The sequence below is a fragment of the Cyanistes caeruleus genome, chromosome 3 (genome assembly GCF_971803275.1).
Source record: "Cyanistes caeruleus chromosome 3, bCyaCae1.hap1.1, whole genome shotgun sequence".
NCBI classification, from domain to species: domain Eukaryota; kingdom Metazoa; phylum Chordata; class Aves; order Passeriformes; family Paridae; genus Cyanistes; species Cyanistes caeruleus.
This window is the reverse complement of record NC_141703.1, coordinates 101,862,118-101,884,236: the sequence shown is the minus strand read 5'-3', so window position 1 is coordinate 101,884,236 and position 22,119 is coordinate 101,862,118. Positions and strand designations below refer to the sequence as shown.

The 22,119-nt window shown below is 43.9% G+C and overlaps 1 protein-coding gene and 1 long non-coding RNA gene across 2 annotated transcripts; both read right to left on the bottom strand.

Annotated features, from left to right (window-relative positions):
- Positions 1-6,266: 6,266 nt before the first annotated feature.
- LOC111940993 (uncharacterized) lies at positions 6,267-16,085 on the bottom strand. Its single transcript, XR_002869800.2, has 4 exons — positions 15,562-16,085; positions 13,267-13,329; positions 6,552-6,629; positions 6,267-6,407 (listed from the first exon to the last, which is right to left on the bottom strand). It is a non-coding gene; the product is annotated as an uncharacterized LOC111940993 (long non-coding RNA).
- A 942-nt stretch (positions 16,086-17,027) lies between these two features.
- On the bottom strand, positions 17,028-21,316 carry LOC111944001 (somatotropin-like). The gene is made up of 4 exons (XM_023946835.2): positions 21,152-21,316; positions 20,403-20,519; positions 19,870-20,031; positions 17,028-17,324 (listed from the first exon to the last, which is right to left on the bottom strand). Exons 1-4 carry the CDS (start codon positions 21,284-21,286, stop codon positions 17,124-17,126), a joined length of 615 nt encoding a protein of 204 aa, XP_023802603.2. The 5' UTR covers positions 21,287-21,316; the 3' UTR covers positions 17,028-17,123.
- Between the last annotated feature and the right edge of the window lie 803 nt (positions 21,317-22,119).

The following is a 22,119-nucleotide window of genomic DNA, read 5'->3' as shown; positions in this document are numbered from 1 at the left end:
TTTTTAATGAGGCAGTGACTGAACTTGTTCAGTGGCTAAGAACAGCTCCCAGACAGATCCATCAAAGACCAGGGCAGAAGTGAGGGAGGATTCAATTAGGATTTGAGGGCAAGAGCATCTCTGGTGTGAAGTGACCAAAACTGTTGGGATTGTTCAATCTGTCCATCTGATTTATGGGTTATGTCCTCATTGCATTTTGCTGTAAGGGAAACCATGGGATGCTGCTTTTAACAGACTGCTCAGATGAAATCAAGCACACACGAGCCGAATATTGAATGTGAGAACTGTTATTGATAAAGACATGTATGTGTCCCAACCAGAGAAGGATAGAAAGTCGAGTGTAGAGAGGAAAAGAAAGACACAAAGGGAGAAAGGAGGACAAGGACAGAACATTACCACCGGGACTCTTTCTGGGATGCACCACTGGCATTCGATCGGCAGCTGGCATCTGTGCGCTCCCTGCAGGGGGAGTTTGTGCAACTCTGGTGGGAGCCAAGGCTTGGATGGTTGACAGACAGCGTGTCTCCCGTAGTGATGGGCAGCGGGATGCCCGGTGAGCTGCTGCTCAGGCTGACTGGCGGGCAGGGCCGGCTGCGGGATGATGATGATGATGATGATGAAGATGATGATGATGACGATGATGATGATGATGATGATGATCATGATCATGATGATCATGATGATCATCATGATCATGATGATGATGATGATGATCATGATCATGATGATCATGATGATCATGATGATGATGATGATCATGATGATCATGATGATCATGATGATCATGATGATGATCGTGATGATGATGATGATGATGATGATGATGATGATCATGGTGGTGGTCAGAGCCCTCAGTAGAGCCATTGATGGTGGCGGCGATGAGAAGCACGAAGAGCGTCTCGACAGATCGCGGGCAGCGATGGTGGGCTGTTGCCGGGCAAAGGCAGGGATAGCAGGCTTGGGGCACAAGCGGGCTGCTGCCAGTGGCGGTGGGCAAGCTCCAGGCGTGGCTACTGCAGGCAGCCAGGCTGCTGCGGGCAAGCAGTGAAACAAGAGGAGATGGAACAGGTGCTGGCAGGGGAGACAGGTGGAGAAGAAGCAGGGCTGCAAGGAAAAGGCAAGCAGAGGCCAAAGGAGAACCTCCCCAGCAAGAAAGTGAGATGGGAGGAATCAGTTATGGTGCAGTTAACACAGTTTTGGTGTGCTCAGGTTCCTCCCATAGCCCAGTCCTTTAAGGACAACCATGGGCTAGCCAGGGAAATTTTTCCTAGTCAGCAGGGGTTTGCCTGCAGGGAGAGAGACTTGCAGCCTGGTTTGAAGGGGAATGGTTGTTCCCAATTGAGGTGGAAGTTTTCTCCCCCCTGATCTGCTGTCAGGCGAAGTCACCCCCAGAGACAGAGCTCCCCTCCATATTCCAAAGGGGTTGCCTTTGTAGGGACTGTAATTTGGCAGTCTCCACCCCTCCTCACATGTGTCAGCCACCTTCTACACATGCCACGCGTTAGGGCTCAGCCCATCTGGTAATTTTCCACCTGATGTCAGAAAATGGCTTTATAACATAAAATCCGAAAATGTTGAGGCATAAATAAAAGTTAAATTGGTTCATCACGGTCCTGGTAAGGTATAAATACCCAGAACTAGATTGACTTCTTGCTGATTTACCTGAATCAGTCTGTCCAAATGGTGATTGTGAGAAACAAGGCTCACTATTTAGGACTTTTTTTTTAAAAAATAAAAGTTTAATAAGGGATAAAAGGGACAGTAGCCAGCACTGGGGTTCCTGGCAAGCTGCCAGAAGCACCCCATTATCTTAAAACAATTTTCTTATATACTTTTCATGACATTCGTTAATGCATATTAATGAAGGTGATACATACTCAAACATTCCTATGGGTTTACATGTTTTGGGAATTCTTTTGCTTGGTTTTAACATTTGACTTGTCTGCATGCCACCCGGTGGATTAAATCAATATATTTTATTTCTTCTCAAGGCTCCATTCTGTTGTTTTGACACTTCCTGATAACTGGAGAGTCAGTAGTAAATTTTCTCTTGGTGTCCTGGTTCTTGTCACCTTTATCTTATATCTAATTATCTTATAATTCAGTATAGTCCACAAATACATTGAATCAGCATAGCTATTTCACACCATTATCTGACTTAGTTACACAAATAATAGTATTTAACAGTACATAGCCTCTATTTTAATATTATGTGATGGTCTAAGCTATAATATATTTCTATTTATCACACTACTGTTTATATAAGCTAGACAGTTGTATACAAAAGCTGGCAGATTATATCAAAAAAGCAGTTAAAAGGGAATACATATTGAACTATATCAGAATTTTTGTGATTAATAATAACTTGCAAAAGCCAATACATAAATGCGAAAACCAATAACTACATTGCCATTTATAAGAGTGATTCAGAGGAATTTACAGACAAATTGATTGTCTGCAAAAGCACTTTTATTTTAGTTGTCAGTAGAGCAGGGGTCCACAGGACACCAAAGCGCTTCTCCAATGCTTAAAAATTTCAGTGGGTTTGTATAAAAACTGAAAAACTGAATATATAAATTTTTTTTATAAAAAATACCATACATCCTCACACTTTTAAGGTTAGTGTTTGATAAGAAAGTGATGAGAGCTGTATTGCATCAGATTCCTATAGGTTAAGTTAGTGTCCCTGCGCTGTCCACACACAATCTACATAGCCTAAAGCAGCTAGTCTTCCTTATTGCTTCCTTGATTCCCTACTTGCCTGTTAGCTACTCTGGTATACTAAAACTTTTTGTCAAGTCACACTCATGTCAAGCTAGGCCTGCCAGGCTTTCTTATTCTAATTTATGCTAAGCACTTCTGTATACTTGCCTAAGAACTTACTTATGCTAATTTATTCTGCTTGCTTATGCAAAACAATTCTTTAATTTGTAAGGGTTAAAAGCATTGTGCCTAGGCATTCTTGGGCTGTGAGGCGCCCCCCACCCAGGGAGGCAAAGATTCAGTTTCAGATAAGCATTGTTAAAGTGAGAGGCGTGGTTTTAAAGCCCAGGAAATGTAAGTTCTAAACCTCTGCCTCAGGGGATGTGCCCTGTGAACCCAAGAAGAGTTGACCCACCCCAGACCCCTCATGAGGTGTCAGCCCAGGGAGTTCTGATTGGGTTTGAGACCCTGGGGTTTCTCCCTTGCTGTGTTTTTAGTGGTCTCTGATCCTGAATTCCACCCTGGTTCTGTCCCTCAAAATCCATCATCCTGCCTCTGTTCAGGGCTCTCTGTCTCTGGATCTGAGTTTGTTCCTGTGCTGAATAAATGGTTTCCTGAGCAAAAGCCCATCTCATGGGTATCCCATGCCAGTTCCTGGCCACTGTAGCTTCTCTGGACATGATCCTGCAGCTGCAGAATGCAACATTGGGCAAGAATAAGATCCATTGCAACCAAGACAGAAGCTAGATGAAACATGGCAAGAAATAGGGAACAAAACTCGAAAATAATGAAGGACAAAGCTTGCTAAAACTAATTAGGAAATCACTGAAACAGCTAACAAGAGACTGTGGATGCCTAGAGGAGAAAGGTGAAAAGGGCACGGCAAGGAAAATACCTCACCTTCATCAAAGGATCACCGAGGAAGATGCGGAGCCTTCCTCAGTGCGACCACAAGGGTGCACCATGCCTGCTCTTTGTGTATGCTAACGACAATGATGAGTTCTAAGAAATAGTTTGTACATAGTAACCACACCTTTTCCAAGGCAAACAAGGAATATGCATGAAGTATAACCGTATCTTGTCATCTGCTGTGTACTCATGGTGTGTGCGTGTGAGGAGATATCCCACACACACAGCACACCGAATAAAGCGATTACGCACTTCTTGGACTTTGCCTCGGAAACGTCTCTTCACCTGCTTTGGGGTGATTCAATTTCAATGGCACAAAATATCCAACAGGTCTTTTTAATGCCATGAATATCATATTGCGTTTGGTTGGTTCCCTCCCCTCCTCCAGTGATTCCTAGATGACTTATGTTCCCTTCTTTACTCGACTCTCATAAATCCTAACCTGAATTATTTAACCCTGATTGACTTTCCCTTTCCTCCACTGACTCTTATTTTTTGTTTCCTTTACCTTGATGTGTTTATTTTCTGCTTTGTCACTCCAGTCACTTCATTTCTCCTTCTACCCTTATGCATCTTTCATAATTCACCCCACTTTCCTCTGGCAAGGGGCAGGTTTTCCTTCTGGTGGAGTCAGTTTTTGTGGCATATCTAGGTTACTGTTACTGTTAATTTCTTTCCTGTGTAAAATAACTTTAATTTTGTATGAATCTGCTTTAATATTTTATCACACATCAAAGATGTATAACGAAATCACCATCCTGAAATGCCTTTTCCATGCTGAGGAGCAGAGATGGGCTGGAAGGTATTACCCCCAGATACTATTTTGGTGCAAAATAAGCCACAAGATTCAGGGGAAAGAGAAGACTGGAACAGCTGAGATGATGGTAATGTTTGGGGTCTGGATAAGAAGAGAAAGGAATAAACCCACCTTTACTTTGCCTTATAGTAGAGAACATCAAAAACCTAAGAACAAAACTTTCCCTCTCCCATCCAAAAACAGGACAGATGTGAACCATCAAAATACTTTCACTGATGGCTCAGAGCTAAGCAGCACAGAGATAAACCACTTTAAAGAGGAAGACCCCAAACATCTTTGCCATAAAACCTTACTCACACAGCTCAGGATTCCAAAACCACTCAAGATTCCATTATTAATTTTCCTGAGCTGCATATTTCCCCAAGCTGGTCCAAAATGGATCCCAAGATGTAGATGAGACTTATGACCCTCATGAATTCCTGTGACTGCTACAGTCAGTCTGTAAGCTGCGCAGATAAAAGCAGCCATAAGTGACACCAACTCGACCAGCCTAGCTCATCAGAGAATAGAAGTAAACAAGTCCCCAGGTAAGATAATGATAGTTTTTATTCAAATTCAAACAGGAGACCCCAGCCAATCCCATTCAATGACAGATCCATACGTATCATTGGCCAGTGAGCTGGGCAGTGCTAAGAACTAAGAATCACATATGTAAGCGCGGGAAATTTGAAGCCCCTATAAAAGGGGGCACTGATCAATAAATTTTGGCTGTTTTTGCACAAACTTCAGTGTGTTTTGTTGTGTGCCTGTCTCCAACATCAGTGACAAATTCATTCAGTAGATGGGAGAGCTGCTGTAGTCCTGGTGATGTAGGGATACCTGTGAGGCAAGGTTGGTAGCTATTTTATCTTTTATTGGAAGAGTATATTTGATTTGGTTCATTTTCCCATAGCAGCCTTCACAGTGCTGTGTTTTACATTGGTAGCTAGGAAGCTGTTGATAACACACGACTTTTTTGACTACTCCTGAGCAGTGCTATCTCTCTAACACTGCCCTTCCTCATCAAGGGGCTGCAAGTGGGCAAGATCCTGGGAGTGGACAGAACCAGGCCAGCTGATCCAGATTTACCAGAGGGATATTCCACACTGTATGCTGTCAGCTCAGATACAAAAGCTAAGGGATGGAGGAATAACAGGGGACATTTGTTATACTAAAATATTTGCCTTCCAGGGCAACTGCTGTGCATGCTGAAGTCCTGCTTCTGGGAAAGTGACTGAACATTGGAAGTAGAGATTAAACTTTCTTCCCTTCTATTTATGTGTGCAAAAACCTTCACTTTCTTTTTGCTTTAGTAAACTGCCTTATCTCAACCTACTAGCTGTTTTTTGTCTTATTTTCCTTCTCCTGTCCCACTAGGAAGGGGAGTGATGGAGCGGCTTGCTGAGCACCTGGCATCCAGCCAAAGTCAACCCATTATAAAGCAGAACAAGGGTTTGAGAGGACATTTTCTTAGGATCAGAACTGCTACATCAAACTGAGTTGAGGATGCTGGTCCAGACCCTTCCAGTGTCCTTGGAAGGGCTGATTAAGAAGTCGAATGCACACATACAGTATTTTAATAGGAATAACCAATTATGAGGCACAAGCAAAATATTCTTAATTTTCAGGGTGATGAGGCCCTGGCCCAGGCTGCCCACAGAAGCTGTGGTTGCCCCATGTCTGGAAGTGTTCAAGACCAGGTTGGATGGGTCTTGGAGCACCTTGATCTAGTGGAAGGCATCCCTGCTCATGGTAGGGGTTGGAACAGGATGATCTTTAAGGTCTCTTAGAGAGTGGTCTCTCTCTGTCAACCCAAAACATTATGTGATTCTATGGTTCTATAGTTGTATGCATGTGTAAAGGCAACCAGGAGCTGAAAGCATCACCAGAGACATATTTTATTCAGATTCTTCCAGGTTTACCACAAATGCCTCTATTTAACTTCACTTGGAATTAGAGGGACTGGAGACATCCTGAAAGGGACTGGTCCAGCCTCAGCCTAGAAGGAGGTGGAAAGAGAGACAGATTTGCCATCAGGCCCAGGTACTCGTCCAGGCAGTGACCTGGGACACTGGCAGCAGAAGAGAAGGGCAGAAGGTTTGAAATTGCAAGGAGGGATTTATCCAAGTACACAAGTCCACACCATCCAAGATGTTCACTCCAGCCTTCTTCATGGCCAAAAAAGAGAAACAAGCTCTTCCAGGAGACAACACAATTCATACTAAGAGAAATGGTAAAAATAGCTTGCATGAATCATGTCACAGAGAACTGGGTCAGGAATGATCATCTCAAATATTTATATTTAGATGTCTGATATCCAGGGAATTGTACTCCCTGGTGTGCCCCAGAGAAGCATACACAAAAGTCCAGAAACATCTTACATGAAGTGTGCATTGCATCAAAGGTTGCATGAAATATAGAGGATAAAGCCTTGCTACAATACCAAAATGTGGATTCTTTGCATCTAAATTTAATATATACACACACCAACCCCAAAAAATGTCAGGGCTGCATCTGCTAACACAACATTAGATCATCTACTCTGATGCTGTAAAAGAGCAAGATACTTTTTTTGCATGTTTGCAAATAGAAAACTAAATCATAAAGAATTTAATTGCTTTCACGCATTTGTATAGAATATAGAAATGAGTGAGTAATGGATTTCATGCTTATGTCTAGGTACACACAAATTATTCATAATTACTACAGGAACATTTTCATTTGTCTTAATTTGCATGACATTATGTACACGATAGGCTGGATTTCCCAGTAAAAAGTGCAAGGAAAAGGTTAAACCAAAGGTGTACTACAAAGAGATTTGGGAAGAACTTGATGCTCCTTATCCACCCTCCCCACAGCACTCACCACTTCTTCCAAACAGGCTTTGGAGTCAGAACCTTAGAGAACTTTGTAAGTCACAAAATCACAGAATCACAGAATGATCTGGGTTGGAAGGGACCTTAAGGATTGTCCAATTCCACCTCCTGCCAAGGGCAGGGACATCTTCCACTAAACCAGGTTGCTCCAAGCCCTGTCCAACCTGTCCTTGAGTACTTCCAGGGATGTGGGAAGCCACAGCTTCTCTGGGGAGCCTGTTCCAGGGCCTCACTACCCTCACAGCAAAGAATTTCCTCTTAACATCCACTCTAACCCTGCCCTCTAGCAGTGGGAAGCCATTCTCCCTTGTCCTGTCACTCCAGGCCCTGGTAAAACAATCCCCTTCCAGTTTTCCTGTGGACTCCCTTCAGGTAGTGGAAGGCCACAATTAGGTCATCCCTAATCTTTCTCCAGGTTGAACAATCCCAACTCTCTCTGCCTTTCCTCACAGCAGAGGTGCTCCATCTTTCTTATCAACTCGGTGGCCTCCTCTGGATTCACTCCAACAAGTCAGTGCCTTTCCTGTTTACCTTTATGGACCTGTAAATAGGTGCTCTTGCTTCAATTAGGGCAGTGATTTCTTTTCATGATAAGCTATTTTTGCAGTATTCCTTCTAGACTGTTTTTCCCCTAAAATATCACACATCAAGCATTAAGTCATAATATCACATCTCCAGCATAAAAAAAAAATCTAGTTATTCACTGCTGGATTTTTAAGTCTGAAATCTCTTGTGCCCACTACTTTAAAGAAAAATTTGAGGCCAGATTTCCAGTGGGGGAAAATAACCAACCCACTGCTTCTTTATACATGAATTTCCTTATACTTGGCATAAGTAGATGAAGTTTGCATTGTTATGAATGAAATTAGACAACTAGGTCTATTGAGTTAATAGCAATTTAATTAAAAATTAATACAATTTAGTGAATTGAATAGCAACTTGGTATAAAAGAATACAATTCACTAAAAGAATGCAATTTAGTGAATTGAATAGCAATTTGGTATAAATGAATACAATTTAGTGAATATACTAAATATATATATATATATATGTAATTTGCCAGTAATTAAGTATGATTAAACATAAGCAAAACCAACTGGGGTACAGGCTTCTCACCCTACCTCACATACAAAACAAAGCAATTCAAACTAAATTTATGTACTATATTCTTCTTATACATATTCATTCATGTTTCCTGAAAGTTTCCTCCTACTTTCAATTCTTAAATTTTACGTCACTATACTTCATGTTGCATGCCTCACTTGTTGCTAGGGGGTCTTCAGTCTCCTTTTGGTGGTCTTGTGATGAAGGCTTACAGTCATCCTCATTGTCCTCTGGATAACCTTACAGGTTGCATGTGTGTACTAAGCATTGTGTTATGTGATTAAGCATTATGTTCCAATAACTAGCCTTGCATTTCGTAGGTAAAACCATTATTTTAGACTCTATGCTTGAAGTCGTTGTAGCTTTGTCCATCTCAAGGTCACTTCTGTCTTGAGACATTACTTATCTTAAAATTACATCCTGTATCCTATTTTTAACATGTAACATCTGCAAAGGGGTCCATCTGCCTTTTAACACTAATTCCCTTGATTGCTTTGTAATAATAACTTTCTAACACTAATTCCCTTGATTGCTTTAAAATAATAACTTTCCAAATAGTTGCAATTTAGTTAGCACTAATCATCTCCACTTATCACAGGATTAAAAGAGTGAAGGAAGAGGATCTTTGACCATATTCCTCTGAATTGCAGTGGAGCCCTGCTTTTCTATGCTTCAGTATCTCATTTGCACGCTTCAGATGTTGAAGTCACTTTGTGTTATCCATGGCAGAAGGAGTCTCAATAGCTTTCAGAGATAATTTCAGATGTGCATGCAGTGTGAGCAAAGTCCTTGGAGAAAAAAATCCTTAAAATCACCTCTGTGCTGTCAATCAATGTCCACTCTTGTAGATTAAATAATTCCTGCAAGCAGACACTTGTTACTGGCTTGGCCCATGGTTAAGTCGGTGTCTTCATTACTGAACTTGAACCCCTCTGTACTGGCTTTCTACAGATTGTGCCCTAAACAGATTCCTGCTGTAGGACAGCCTGGCTGTAAGTGCAGGAAAATGGACATTATATTCCTTCTTAAGAACTGACTGAGTTTGATCTTAGGAGACTACAAAATAAGGAAATGGACATTATATTCCTTCTTAAGAACTGACTGAGTTTGATCTTAGGAGACTACAAAATAAGGAAGGGTTCAATGGAGTGAAGTAAAATTTAGGTCTTCTTTGAGTCTATGTTGCCACTGTTATTCTTTCATTGTTTTTGCTGCTTCTCCTCTGATCCCTCTGGAGCTGGCCTCATTAGCACTAGGACACTGAAGAGATGACCAGTTTTATCCAGTACAGAAATTCAGTGACTTCCACCATCCTTGATGGGCTTTCAAGGCAGCAACACTCCATTGCTCGCTGACAGCCCCTAGGCTTAAGTGTAATGGCCACAATTGCAAAAGAAATTTCTTTCAAGAGGGGGTTCCCTTTCCAAACAGTCATGGAGCATTTCTTATACATCCAGTCATCCAGAAGACCCCAATCCTGAAAGGCCTTATGCCCAACAGAGATCATTGCAATCCATAATTCCTTGAAAACCGGTGTCACCATTGAGCTGATCTGACTGCCTGTGACAGTGGTGTCTCAGACCAACCATTTAGCACAGAGTGAAAAACCCAGGTCTTGGTTTCCCCATCATTAATTAATTAATATCAGTTTAATTCCTCAGCCCACCTTTCTGGGCTAGTAGCAGCAAAGGTCCTCCATCCTGCCCAATATGTAGTATGAGGTGTGTCTCTCTTTAGTTTGTATGACAGGTGTTAATTTTCAGAACAGTTGCATAAGGAGGAAATGTGATATGTGTGCAGCTGTGCTTGTGGTTCAGCTTTCTAGTAATGCAGAAATAAAAATAGGTTAGTGGGTTCACAGAAACAGGAAGATCCTGCAATCCCCTCCTCATGGCAGTGCATAGTCAGATGCTTTCTCTCTGGACAGGCTCTGCAGCCAAGGCTTTTCCACCCTTCCCAGTTATGCTCTGAGCAGAGCTCAGAGTTAATCCTTCTCATCTAGCAGGGCATCTTATCAGGACATGGCAAGTCACCCCTTACTTCACAAAGCTCTTCTCCCTTGACAATTAAATATGAATTGCTTTATTTTGTCCGATAATAAACAGCCCCACTGAATTTTTAGGAGCTTCTCTTGATGGCAGTGTTTTCCTCTTGAAGGATTTCACTAGCCCCTTTTCCCCAGAAGATGAGACTTACTGCCTTCTCTTGGTGACCCCCAAAGCCTATTCAGAGCCCTTCCTCCCAAGAAATCGGGCCATAACCTCCTACTTTTTCCCAGATTCCAAGATCTTTTTGGTTTTATTAACATGTATTTTGGCTTTACGTCCCCCAGGTGACCCATGTGGTCTCCTGGACAGTTTTTGTGGTTTATATGTTTTCTGTGCATTGTATCAGTAATAATTTTATATTTCTTTTCAGATTATTGAGGAAAACATTGAAGAGCATCAAGCCTAGTAGCAGCCTCTGTGGATCTCTATTCCAAAGTTCTGCAAGCAATTTGAGAGTTCAAGTCACCCAGCTGGTATCTGGTAATGGAAACCTCTTGTATCATGTTCTCTTGTATCATTGATCAACATTCCTTTTGCTGATGGCGTAGAAATATCTTGTCATTGTCATGCAGGTGAAATACAGCATCCAACATGACTTTCTGAGGGTTTGACTAATTCTTAGTGACAGCTCCAACCTGTTTCTAGAGCTCATCCCTTTCTCTTGCAGCATTTCTTTGCTATCTTGTCCCTAGACACCTTGGGGTTTTTGCAGCATCCAGCTTCTCTTCCTTCATTTTCTCTTCTCTTTTGCCACTGTATATAATACAAGATATAGGATTTCCTTTTTGCCCTTGCATTTCAGTGTTTTTAATTGTAGACACCAGAGAAGGTTTTGATAGTAGGTGTCCCTCTGTGCTACAAACCAAAGTATTTGGGAATCTCATTGGCTCTTTCTGAAAAGCTTCTAGATATCATCCACATTTTCTTAGACCAAATTTCCCCTCTTGGTTTGTCTTATCTCTGTTGTTCCTCTGTGCAGAGAAAAGACATGTCTTGAACAGTTCATTGCTAAGCCAGAGAGGAAAAAAAGGCAAATTATTTGAATTCAGAATTATTTGAACATTCAGAATGAATGTTGTGTTATTAATGGGCTTAAAAATATATGAGTTATAATCCTTAACTCTGAGTTCTTCAATCATCTGGTTAGTTGTGGTTTGGATTTAATTTTACCACTTGTGTGAAGCAAGCCAAGAGTGCATCTGTGCAGAAGGAAGTTCCTTTTTGGAAGAGCTCACCAGCTCCTGAGCTGTTTTCAGTAGGGGGATCTGGCAGCACATTGGGATGCAGATGCTTCAGAAACACCACATGACCAAATGGAGGCTGATCTCTTTGGAGAAATTATCCTGCCATATTTTGATCATGACAAGCAAACACAGAATGAAGGGTGTGTTGGAGTCAGAGGCACAGAGTGTGTGCCCTTATCTTTGATACCTGGCTCTGACATCCAAGAAAGCACCGAATTTCACATAACACCATGGAGACAACTGTTCAAGTTAAGTACAAAAACTAGGAGTGTGAGTGTGTAAGTTAGAGAATTTTCTTAAGTGACTAGGTGAAAAAGTTAAAAGTTTAAGCTCTTTTAAAAAAACAAAAAACAAGATGGAGGATTCAGGGTGTTGTCTCTCCTTCCTTCTTCATCTTCTTCTAGGGACTTTTGGGTAATAATAAGGGATTGGATAGAAGATGCTGCACTGCAGCACACAGGTGTCAGGTCATTGGGTCACTAAGAAAAATAACTTACTTGGCATTTGTTAATTGGATAAATAGACATATAAAAGACCCTGAAATAGTTCTTTGTTAGCCATTTTGCACCTTTCTATCTTAGTGCATATAGCTCCTTGAACCTTGTATGTATGTAAAATAGATAAGAGAAGAATAAATAACCAAGTCCAAATGAGAGAAAACTGCCTCCCTCTCATCAGTCTCAGTCCAAGGGGGAAAAGAACCCAGCCACAAGTGTCACACCCTGACAAGGGGGTACCAGCTAGTCCCATCTCCAGTGTGTTCAAGGAGCTCTGTAAACAGTGCACTTGGAGATGAACCTTTGCCTAAGGCAGTATTTTAAACAGGGAATGGCCTTACTCATGCCACAGACTATGTATCTATTTGGAAATGTGATATGGTTACTTTGAGACACTAAATCACAAAAATTGTTCCTTTGGAGGGTTTTTCTCCCTCTTCTTTCTCTATGAAGAAAGGAAATCTTGTAGCAAAGATTTATTTTCCGCAAAGGTCTGGTTTAGAAATAGAGAGGAGGGAAGGCTGCCAAAAAAAAAGTAGAAATGGAGAAGGACCTGGGGGTACTAATGTATAAACACTGGACATACCCCAGCTGTGTGCACTGGCACCTTGATACCCCTCATGCCGGGCTGATCCCACAACATGGGCAGCAGGGAGGGGAGGATTCTGTCCATCTCTGGTGAGACCCCACGTGTAGTGCTGACTCCAGCTCTGGGGTCCAACATCAGAAGGATGTGGAGCTGCAAGAAGGAGTTTGGAGAAGGCCACAGAGATGCTTTGAGGACTGGACCACCTCTCCTATGGTCAGGCTGAGAGAGCTGGGGTGTTCAGCCTGGAGAAGAGAAGGCTCCAGGGAGATCTCTCTTCTAATGCATATAGGGGCTCCAAAAGAGGTGGAGAGTGACTGTGGACAAGGGCCTGAACAAAGGAAACCCCAAGCTTTTTTACATTCATATCTAAGTGTTAAAGTCTTGGGTCATGGGCTCCTGCTGTGTCTCTTAAGTGTCTGGTCACCCTGTGCCTTTTGTTTCCCCAGGTTCCTGTCCAGAGCTTGACCTGCAGCTCACACTGCAGCTGCCCACCAAGTTACCTGCACTGAATGTGTTCCTCAAGAGCCATCACTTTGTTTTAATTGAGCACTGCTGTTAATATTCTGAAAGGAAAAAAGAAATTTCAATACATTTAAACACTGTCATTCCATCTAACTTTATTTCAAGTACCAAATGTAACACAATTAAGGCTAACAAGATTGCCTTAAGAAAGTGGAAATGATTATCAATATAAAATCACATAGGAATTTCAAATGTCAGTTACTGATCAACTGCTTGGTCATTGTTTCTAGCATTAATCTCCATCCAGCTGGAGAGGATGGAATCAAGAATCTCTCTGTCCCCAAAGACACAGCTGATCAATTATATTTGCTGTCAAATTACACCTCTGGCTGATTCAATTGACTGTGGAGCCCCATATCTAGGTGCAATTTCCTCTAGCAGGGCTTTTACAGTTCTGCCTGTGTCAGCCCTGCTTGCTGGAAAGGCTTCTGCCCAGCCTGACAGCTATCTACTGTCACTGGAAAATGCTTGCACCCAGCATAGGTGGCATGTCCCAGAGTCCATTTGCAGTGTCTGAGAAAGGAGGTAGGTCCATGGTTGCCATCCTAACTCTGAGCTCATCTGATACTAGAGAACTTCTGGAAAGTTAGGAAACAGTTTGTGATTCTTTTCATGGCAACATAAATACCTGGAGCTATCCATATCTTTTTAATTTGGTTAGCTATTGCCTCTGTCCCTCCAGGGGCTTGATTGTGAAACCATTTAGCCACAATAAGTGATTAAGTATTTCTTTGGCAGAGTTGGCTTTCCCCCCCCTTCACTTCCTGGAAGAAAATGGAAATTCATATAAATTACATTATTTTTAAAAGTAAATCATGAACAACTGTATGTAGTAGCAACCCAGAGTAAACAGTTCCTTCAGTGCAAGTTCATTGTCTCCAGAGATATGGTCCATCTGTGCATCAATTGCATATTTGATGGTTGCAAGAGAAATTTGAAAGTGCCTCACTTTCAAGGCTGATTCTTTAATCATAGTGCCTTAAAACTCTATTGTTGTGGTTTTAGCACTAGCTAAAAATCACTAGAATTACTCATTTCTTGCTGTGAGATATGGATTAGGAGAAAGGCAAAACGGGCTCAAAACTTAAAAGGAATAAAGAAAGTTTATTAACAGAACTACAAGAATAAGAAACTAGAATAAAACTTCCAGAAACCTTTCCTCCTCACTACCCAACATTTCCCTTGTCCAACTGACAACACAGAGATAAAACTTGGTGGCTAAAGCAGTACTAACTATACAATAGTCTTTTCATCAGTCTTTGTAGGGAAAGGGGTTTTCTTTTGTCATTCCATGGAGATTTCTCCACAAGAAAAACAATTTTCCCATGGCTTTTCATTCCCATGATGGCAGCCACCCAGAAAAAACTCTGCCATCGTCCCCTCCTCTCATTTTCACACTACTTTGAGGTGTGTTCATAGGCCATGAACTCAAGGGGTGTTATTTTAAGGATGAGTTATTCAAAGGCAAAGGTTCTCTTCATCTGTCTTTGTGATCATCTCTGGGAACAAAAGTTTTCTCTTTTTTCTGTCTGGGGGCCAAGGGTCTTTATCAACTCTCATTTCTTTCTCTGTTCCAGCATCTCATGGGATCACATGCTTAGCTTCATCAATGGATACTTTTGCTCAGATCTGCGCACTGTCCCATGTTGCTGCTGGGTCTTGGGGGCTTGTCCAGCCCCCAGCTTCTGCCGGCAAGTAGCCCAGATAGTCAGGCTGTCCCAGGGGACAGAGCCGCCGTCCAGGGTTCTGCGAGCAGTCTCCAGCCAGGGGTAACCCCTGGAGCATGGGCAGAAACTTTAGGGTGACCAGCTCTTTTAGCAGTGATTTCTGCCCTGTGATCAGCTCTGTTCAGCCTAGCCAGCTCCATTCATTACCCCAGCCAACGCAGACAAGAGATGGAAAGATCATATGGCATTCCACAGAAGGTCTCTAATGCAGACTCCAGAAAAGGGGGCCAGTGATGATCCAACCCCGATCTGGGCAAAAGCTGGGGTTTTCATAGGGAGGGGGAGATCCAGGAAGGGGACCAATGGTCTGAGACTGGGGTAAGATGACCGATGGTTAACAGGGAGATGACATGGGGTCCTGAAGCAGGAAGGGGTCCACAGCTTAGTCACAGTGACCAGGCAGTTTTATCTTATCTTAGGGGGCAGATCTCCAGGGAAGATGCCTGTCAGAGGACTGGCTTCCTCCACAGTCCCAGGAGGGGTTGCCAGCAAGAACAAGCTGAGGAGAGGAATTTGAAGGGGCTCTGTGGATTGACAGGTACTCACAAGATAGCAAGATCCCATCCACTGGTGGCTGGGGGCACAGTGGTCAGGCCAGCATGGCAGCAGTCCAGCAGCTGACACTGTGGAGAGATTCAGGGGTGCCAGAAGGGCTTCCTGGAGTGCCTTGGGCACAGGGCCAGTGCCAGTAGCAAGCCCAGCAGGAGCAGATCACACATGGGATGTGTGAGCACGTCTGAACCATGACTGCCTGCAGTCACCTGGTAACAGAGGAGGCAGAGCCTGGGGCGTTGCTGTGATGGTGCTCATGTCATGGCTTGGAGCAGGACCGGGGCCCTGGGCGTGGAATGTCCATCACCAAGAGACTATGTCATACTCATAGGACTACAGCATAGAATCCTACAATGGACTGGCTTAGAAGAATTGTCCAGTTCCACCCTCCTGCCTTGGGAAGGAACACCTTCCACCAGACCAAGTTGCTCCAAGCCCTGTCCAACCTGGCTGTAAACACTTCCAGGGATGGGGCAATCACAGCTTCTCTGAGTACCTTTGCCAGGTCTTCACCACATTCATACTGAAAAATAAAAATAAAAAACACAGCAGGACCTTTTCCAATAACCCTTTTCAAACAGATGTCTCTGGAAAATCTTCTTTGGGAATACAAGCCCATTCTACCTTCTCTTGCACTTCACTCTTCATTCTTGTTCCGTCAAGCCTTAAATCCAACCATCAGTCCCAGCTCCACATGTTTTGGTTAAACTTTATCCCTTGCAACCCAAAATCCACCCCCTAGTCTCAAATCTACCCTCAGCACCAAATCCACACGCCAGCTCAAAATCTGCACACCCCCTAGTTCCAAATCCACCCTGCTCAGACTCAAATCCACACTTCAGCCCCAAATCTACTCCCAAATTGCTCCCCAGCCCCAAATCTACCCACAGTCCTGAACCTGTTAGCATTCAGGAGCACACATAATCACAGAACGATTACATGCAGGTGCTTTTATTGAGGCACACAGGAACTAGGGGTATCAGCAACCCAAATCTAGCTCCATTGTCTTTGTCCAAAGTGCACATATTTATACAATTTCAGCTGTAGCAGTAATCACTATAACAATCTTATCAATATTGCTTCATTAACTTTATCAATATTGCTTCATTAGAGTTAGCTCATCCATTCGTATACAAACATGTACAAATCTTATCTCTGGGTATCTTAGAGACCCAAGTACCGGTTCCCATTACTATAAACATTTTAGTTTGCTAAACCATCCCTAATACCAAGCATTCTTGTGCCCTACTTTTACATGATTTTCAGAAACATTTAACCCCATAGTAACAAACCTACTCCCCAGTACAAATCTACCCCTAAATCCTCTGTCCCCCCAAGCTCCAAATATGCTTTCTTAATCCCATATCTACATCCCAAGCCCCAGATCCAACCTGTCCCATTGGCCGCTCCCCCCTCCCAGCCCCTCAGAGTAGCCTGTCCCACCCCAAAAAACAGACATGTTGGCAGTAGCAGGTTTATTCTCCAGCTTTCTTTCAGAGGAGTAGTGCAGCCATGGTCAGCAGGAGGCTGGAGTGGGAACAGAGCTGTCCCTGGTGTCAAATGGTGCAGTTCCCCTCTCCATAGCGCCGGCACTTCATCACCTTCAGGTAGGTCTCCACCTTGTGCAGGTCCTTCTTGAAGCAGGAGAGCAAGCCGTAGTTCTGCAGCAGTGCGTCCTCACTGCGCAGGTGGATGTCAAATTTCTCATAAGTGGCTTTGAGGATCTGGGGACCTTGTGGGCTTCGGTCCTGCAGCTCCTGCAAGAGGATTGAGAGGTGCTGAAGGAGGTGGTGGGTGCCTGGGAATGAGCTTGGGTCGCAATAACCTCATGCAGTGCTTCAGGCTGAGGCAGAGTGGCTGGGAATGGCCCTGAGAATACTGGTTGACAGTGGCTAAACATGAGCCCATGTGTGCCCAGGTGGGCAAGAAGCCAATGGCACCTGGCTTGCATTAGCCATGGTGTGTCCAGCAAGACCAGGGCCATGATAGCCCCCCTGTCCTGGGCACTGCTGGGATACCTCCCGGGGGCAGTTATGGGCCCCTCCTTACAACAAAGACATTGAGGTGCTTGAGCATGTCCAGAGAAGGGAACAGAGCTGGGCAAGGGTCTGGAGCTTCAGGAGCAGCTGAAGTAGCTGGAGGGGCACAGACTAGAGAAAAGAAGGCTCTGGGTGGACCTTCTCACTCTCTATAACTCCCTGATAGGAGGGTGGAGCCAGGTGGGCGTCAAGCTCTGTTCCCAGGGAACAAGTGACAGGACAACAGGAAACAACCTCAAGCTGTGCCAGAGGTGTTTCAGACTGGACATCAGGATGAATTTATTTACAGGTAGGATTGTTAAACATTGGAAGGGACTGCCCAGGGAGGTGGTGAAGTCACTGCCCCTGGAGGTGTTCAGGGAATGGCTGGACATGGCACACAGTCCTCCAGTTTGGTTGACAAGGCAGTGGTCAGTCTTGGACTTAGTGATCTTGGAGGTCTTTTGCCACCTCAATAATTCTATGATCTTCTACAGGCCCAGTGCCACAGCTCCCACTGAACTTTAAATGAGGTCAGGGGTTTCTTCCTCCAGTCTTAAAGCATATTTCAAACATATTTTTGAGTGTGTGTGTTTGCAGGAAGAGCAGTGATGCAGGGGTGATGCTACAGTGAGAAGGGAGCTGGGCACAGAGCTGCAGGGAGGGAGCAGTGTGTCTTTGGGATCTTAAAGGGAAAGTTTCAGGGTCTCTCTGTAGCTCCTCCAGTCAAAGAGACAGGGAACCAGGCAAATAATTCTCTCTTTTCTCCCACTTTGCCAGCAAATAAATCTCTGACCGAGACCCGAGCCATGTACATCTGGAGCTGAGAGCTGCACTCCTCCTGCCCTGCTGTGGTCACCAGCTGCCACAAACAGGAAAGTTTTGGTTAAAAAAAGGTGCCATAAATGGGTGAAATATGAGTGTTTTCTGGTTTCTGTGCACCATTTCCTAATGTCCAAGCACATACCTAATGGGCACCAAAATCATAGAATCGTGAAGTCACAGACTGGATTGGTTTGGAAGGGACCTTAAGGACCACCTCATCTGAAGCCCCCCTGCCATGGACACCTTCCACTACACCAGGCTGGTCCAAGCCCCATCTAACCTGGCCTTAAACAATTTCAGGGAAGGTCAGCCACATCTCTGGGCAACCTGTGCCTCACCACCCTCACAGTAAAGAATTTCTCACCCACACAAAAATCTGGAAGTGGTACTGATACCTACCCCTACTTTCTCCTGCTGAAGTGCCAGGACAGAAGGTCTCTGTTTACCCTCTGAGCCTGACATTCAGAATAATTTTAATGCTGGAAGATATAAACAATATTCCAGACTCATTTCTCACAGCTGCAGGTCTCAGAACTCTAGCTACAACATGAACCTGCCAGATAAACTTAATTACAGAATAAACATAACTGAAAAAGTGTCCTGGCAGGTAATGCACAACTTCATTTAAAACAACAGTGCAAAAATAAAGTAGATTATAAAGGGGACTTAGAGCAAAGGTAGAGAGTAGCTTTTTACATGGACAGAGACAGGACAAGAGGGAATGGTTTTTACTAAAAGAGGAGAGATTTAGATAAAGTATTAGGAAGAAATTCTTCCCTATGAGGATGATGAGGCCCTGGCACAGGTTGTCAAGAGACCCTGTGGTTGCCTTATTCCTAGAAGTGTTCAAAGCCAGGCTGGACTGGGCTTGGAGCAACTTGGTCTGGTGGAAGGTGTCCCTGCCCATGGCATGGGGTTGGAACAAGCTTTAAGGTCGCTTCCAACCCAGACCATTCTGTGAATCTGTGGTTAGTCCTTCCTTGAAGAGGATCACCCCTCACCTTTCAGCTCTCTGGATGCTGTAATAATGTAGGAGGGAAACACCAGAGTCCAGGCTTCCATCTGTACACAGATGTTTTTATAAAATGTGAATCATCGCAAAATTTGCCACATTTCAAAGTATTTTGCATGGAGATGCAGCAAACATTATTTTGCTGTTAGTACAACTGAATATTTTTTTGTTGCTGTGTTTGGGAAGACTTTGGGTGTGAATTGTGATTCCTGATCAGTAGTGCTTTGCGATGGGTGTTAACATTTGTGTTTTCTTATCCTCCCTAGCAATGAAACCCAATATGTAGTATCATGATCTCATTATCTAAAGGTAAACAAAGTCCTAAGGATGCCACTGGTCTTTAGCATGGATGGTGGTGAGATTTCTCAAGGTCTTTGGATCCGTGAGAGCTGAGTGCCCTCTGTCTGGGAGTTCAGTTCTATAGTCATGCTACATGCTGCAACTTACCCTCATCAGAGCTTGAATCCCTTCTTCCAGGTCCTTTAGTTTTTCATATACTCTGTCTGAGGTGCCAAAAACCAGATTGTTTGTGAACATCTTGCTTAAGTACTGCATCGGGGTCAGCCAGGATTGGATGAGAATCAGGGAAAACTGAAGAAGCTCAATGTCCTGAAATTAAGACAGAAAAGAGTCAAAGCTGTGCAGGGGTATTTGACAGCGTGTCCTGCACCCTTTGGAATACCTGGAGATGTGCCACCACTTACAACTTCAGCAGACACAAAGTTTTCATGCTGGGAAGCACCACCCTGACCTGTGTCCTGTGCAGACAATAGTTTTTCTCATGCTTGGAATAGGAATGTGATTTATAGTGTAGCCCAAAATAGTATTTCTTTACTTATGCTTGGTTCAAGTAATGAAAAAGGGAGGAGAGAGATGAAACACTCAAAGGTTCAGATGAAAACCCTCTGTTCCTGCAGTGAAGCACAGCTGGGCTCTTCAGGCATGTCTGTGCTTGACCTGAGGGTGAAAAAAAAACTTACTGATTTCTGTTGGGCATCATCCTTCTTCATGGGAGCAGGGATGGTTTCCGAGTAACAAAATGCTACCTGGGAATTCTTGTTTGTGTGTCTTTGGTCCTCTGGAATGTAGGTGCGTTCCTATGGAGACATCCCAAATACACTCAGATCTATTGCCTGTGTTCTGGACAAGACCTCAGACACTTCCAAAGCTGCTCTGAAATGGTTACTCCTTGCAAGAAATAAATGTGAGACATGAGGTGCCTTTGGACAGGGTTGGTAGGTGGGAAGCAGGAATATCATGTTGGCACAATAGCCACTGGGCCTAAAGGTCTTCCTAAGCCAAGGTGCTGAGGGGAACCACATCTGAACTAGGTTCTCCCAAGGAGTAAAAGACCCCAAAAGGTAGCTCTTGACAAAGTGCCAGCTCATGCCAGCTCCTGTCAGCAGAAGAAACTAGATCGTTTTAAGCACTCAGACTCTCCCAGGGACAAAAGTGACCAACACAGGGAAGTCTTATCACACATCTATGCCATGTCACAGCTGATCCTGTGCAGCCATGGTCCTGAGAAGAGGGACATACAGAGTATGGGGGCAGAGGGCTGAGAGGATGAAACAGGGTTGAATCTGATGGGACCTAACCTGTGCTATTCTGTTAAAACCCTCTCTCCTCATCAAAAGAGGACAAAGGAGACACCAATAGTTGAAAGGTGTCTGTTACAAAGTCCTGAAGCCATAAAGTGGAGGAGATGAGCAGAGGCCACATCACTTACAAACTCCTTGTATGTCTCGGCAGCCAGGAGGTGAAGGTGCTGAGCCCTCAGCACGGCGTTGGTAAACAGGCTGGAAAGGGGTATGGCCGGGAAGGTGGCAGCTTGTTGTGGCCACTGCAGTCCCAGAATGATCATGGCAATGGCAAGAGGAGAGAACCATGACCCTGCAGCAAAGCACAACTGAAGGTGTTAGTAGTCCTCAGGAAACTGGGTTGAGGAGGGAGTGGCACCTGGGAGTTAATTCCCATTCTCTTCTGTCCATGCTGGCTGAACGCTTATCTTCCTTGGTGCCTGTTGGCACCAAGAGTAAGCTTAGCTTTCTCCAAAATTCTTTGAAACCCTTTTTACCAAGACCTACACCCACCAAGAGCTTGTGCTTCTCCTAGTGTTACCAGCAGTGTTTTCCTGGGAGGAGTCATGGTTGCTCCATGAAAACTAGTGTGTACCCCAATGTTTTCACGTGATACACTCAAGGTTTTCCTTTTCTCATGAGTCCTTGCCCATGTGAAAAGAGCATGGTGCACTCTGAGGGTGCACTACACACATGAGCAAGCAGTGGATGGTGAGCACCAAGTGAGGGCCTGGGAGCACCTCACTGTAGCCATGGTTTATGCTGTACTGTTAATGTGATGCTGGCTGTCTGCTTCACTGGGGTGAGAGCACATTGCCTGTGCTCTGACTGACTCCTGGGATATGACTGCAGAATTTGGTGTTCTTTGTCAACCCTAAATATTTTCAGCCTGTGACATCTGACTCACACTAGTGTCTGTCTGCTGCAAAGACCACAAACTTAATCTCAGACAAATACCCCTTGGAGGAGAAATGTCCTGGAGCCTGTAGGACTTGGCCTGTTTAGGCTAAAGATTACCTAATGAATTAAAGTCACATTTCAAGGAAAGGTATTCTTACTCATTGGTTTATAAATTGCCATGCTTTAAGTTAGGGCTGTCACAGAGTATGCGTATCCC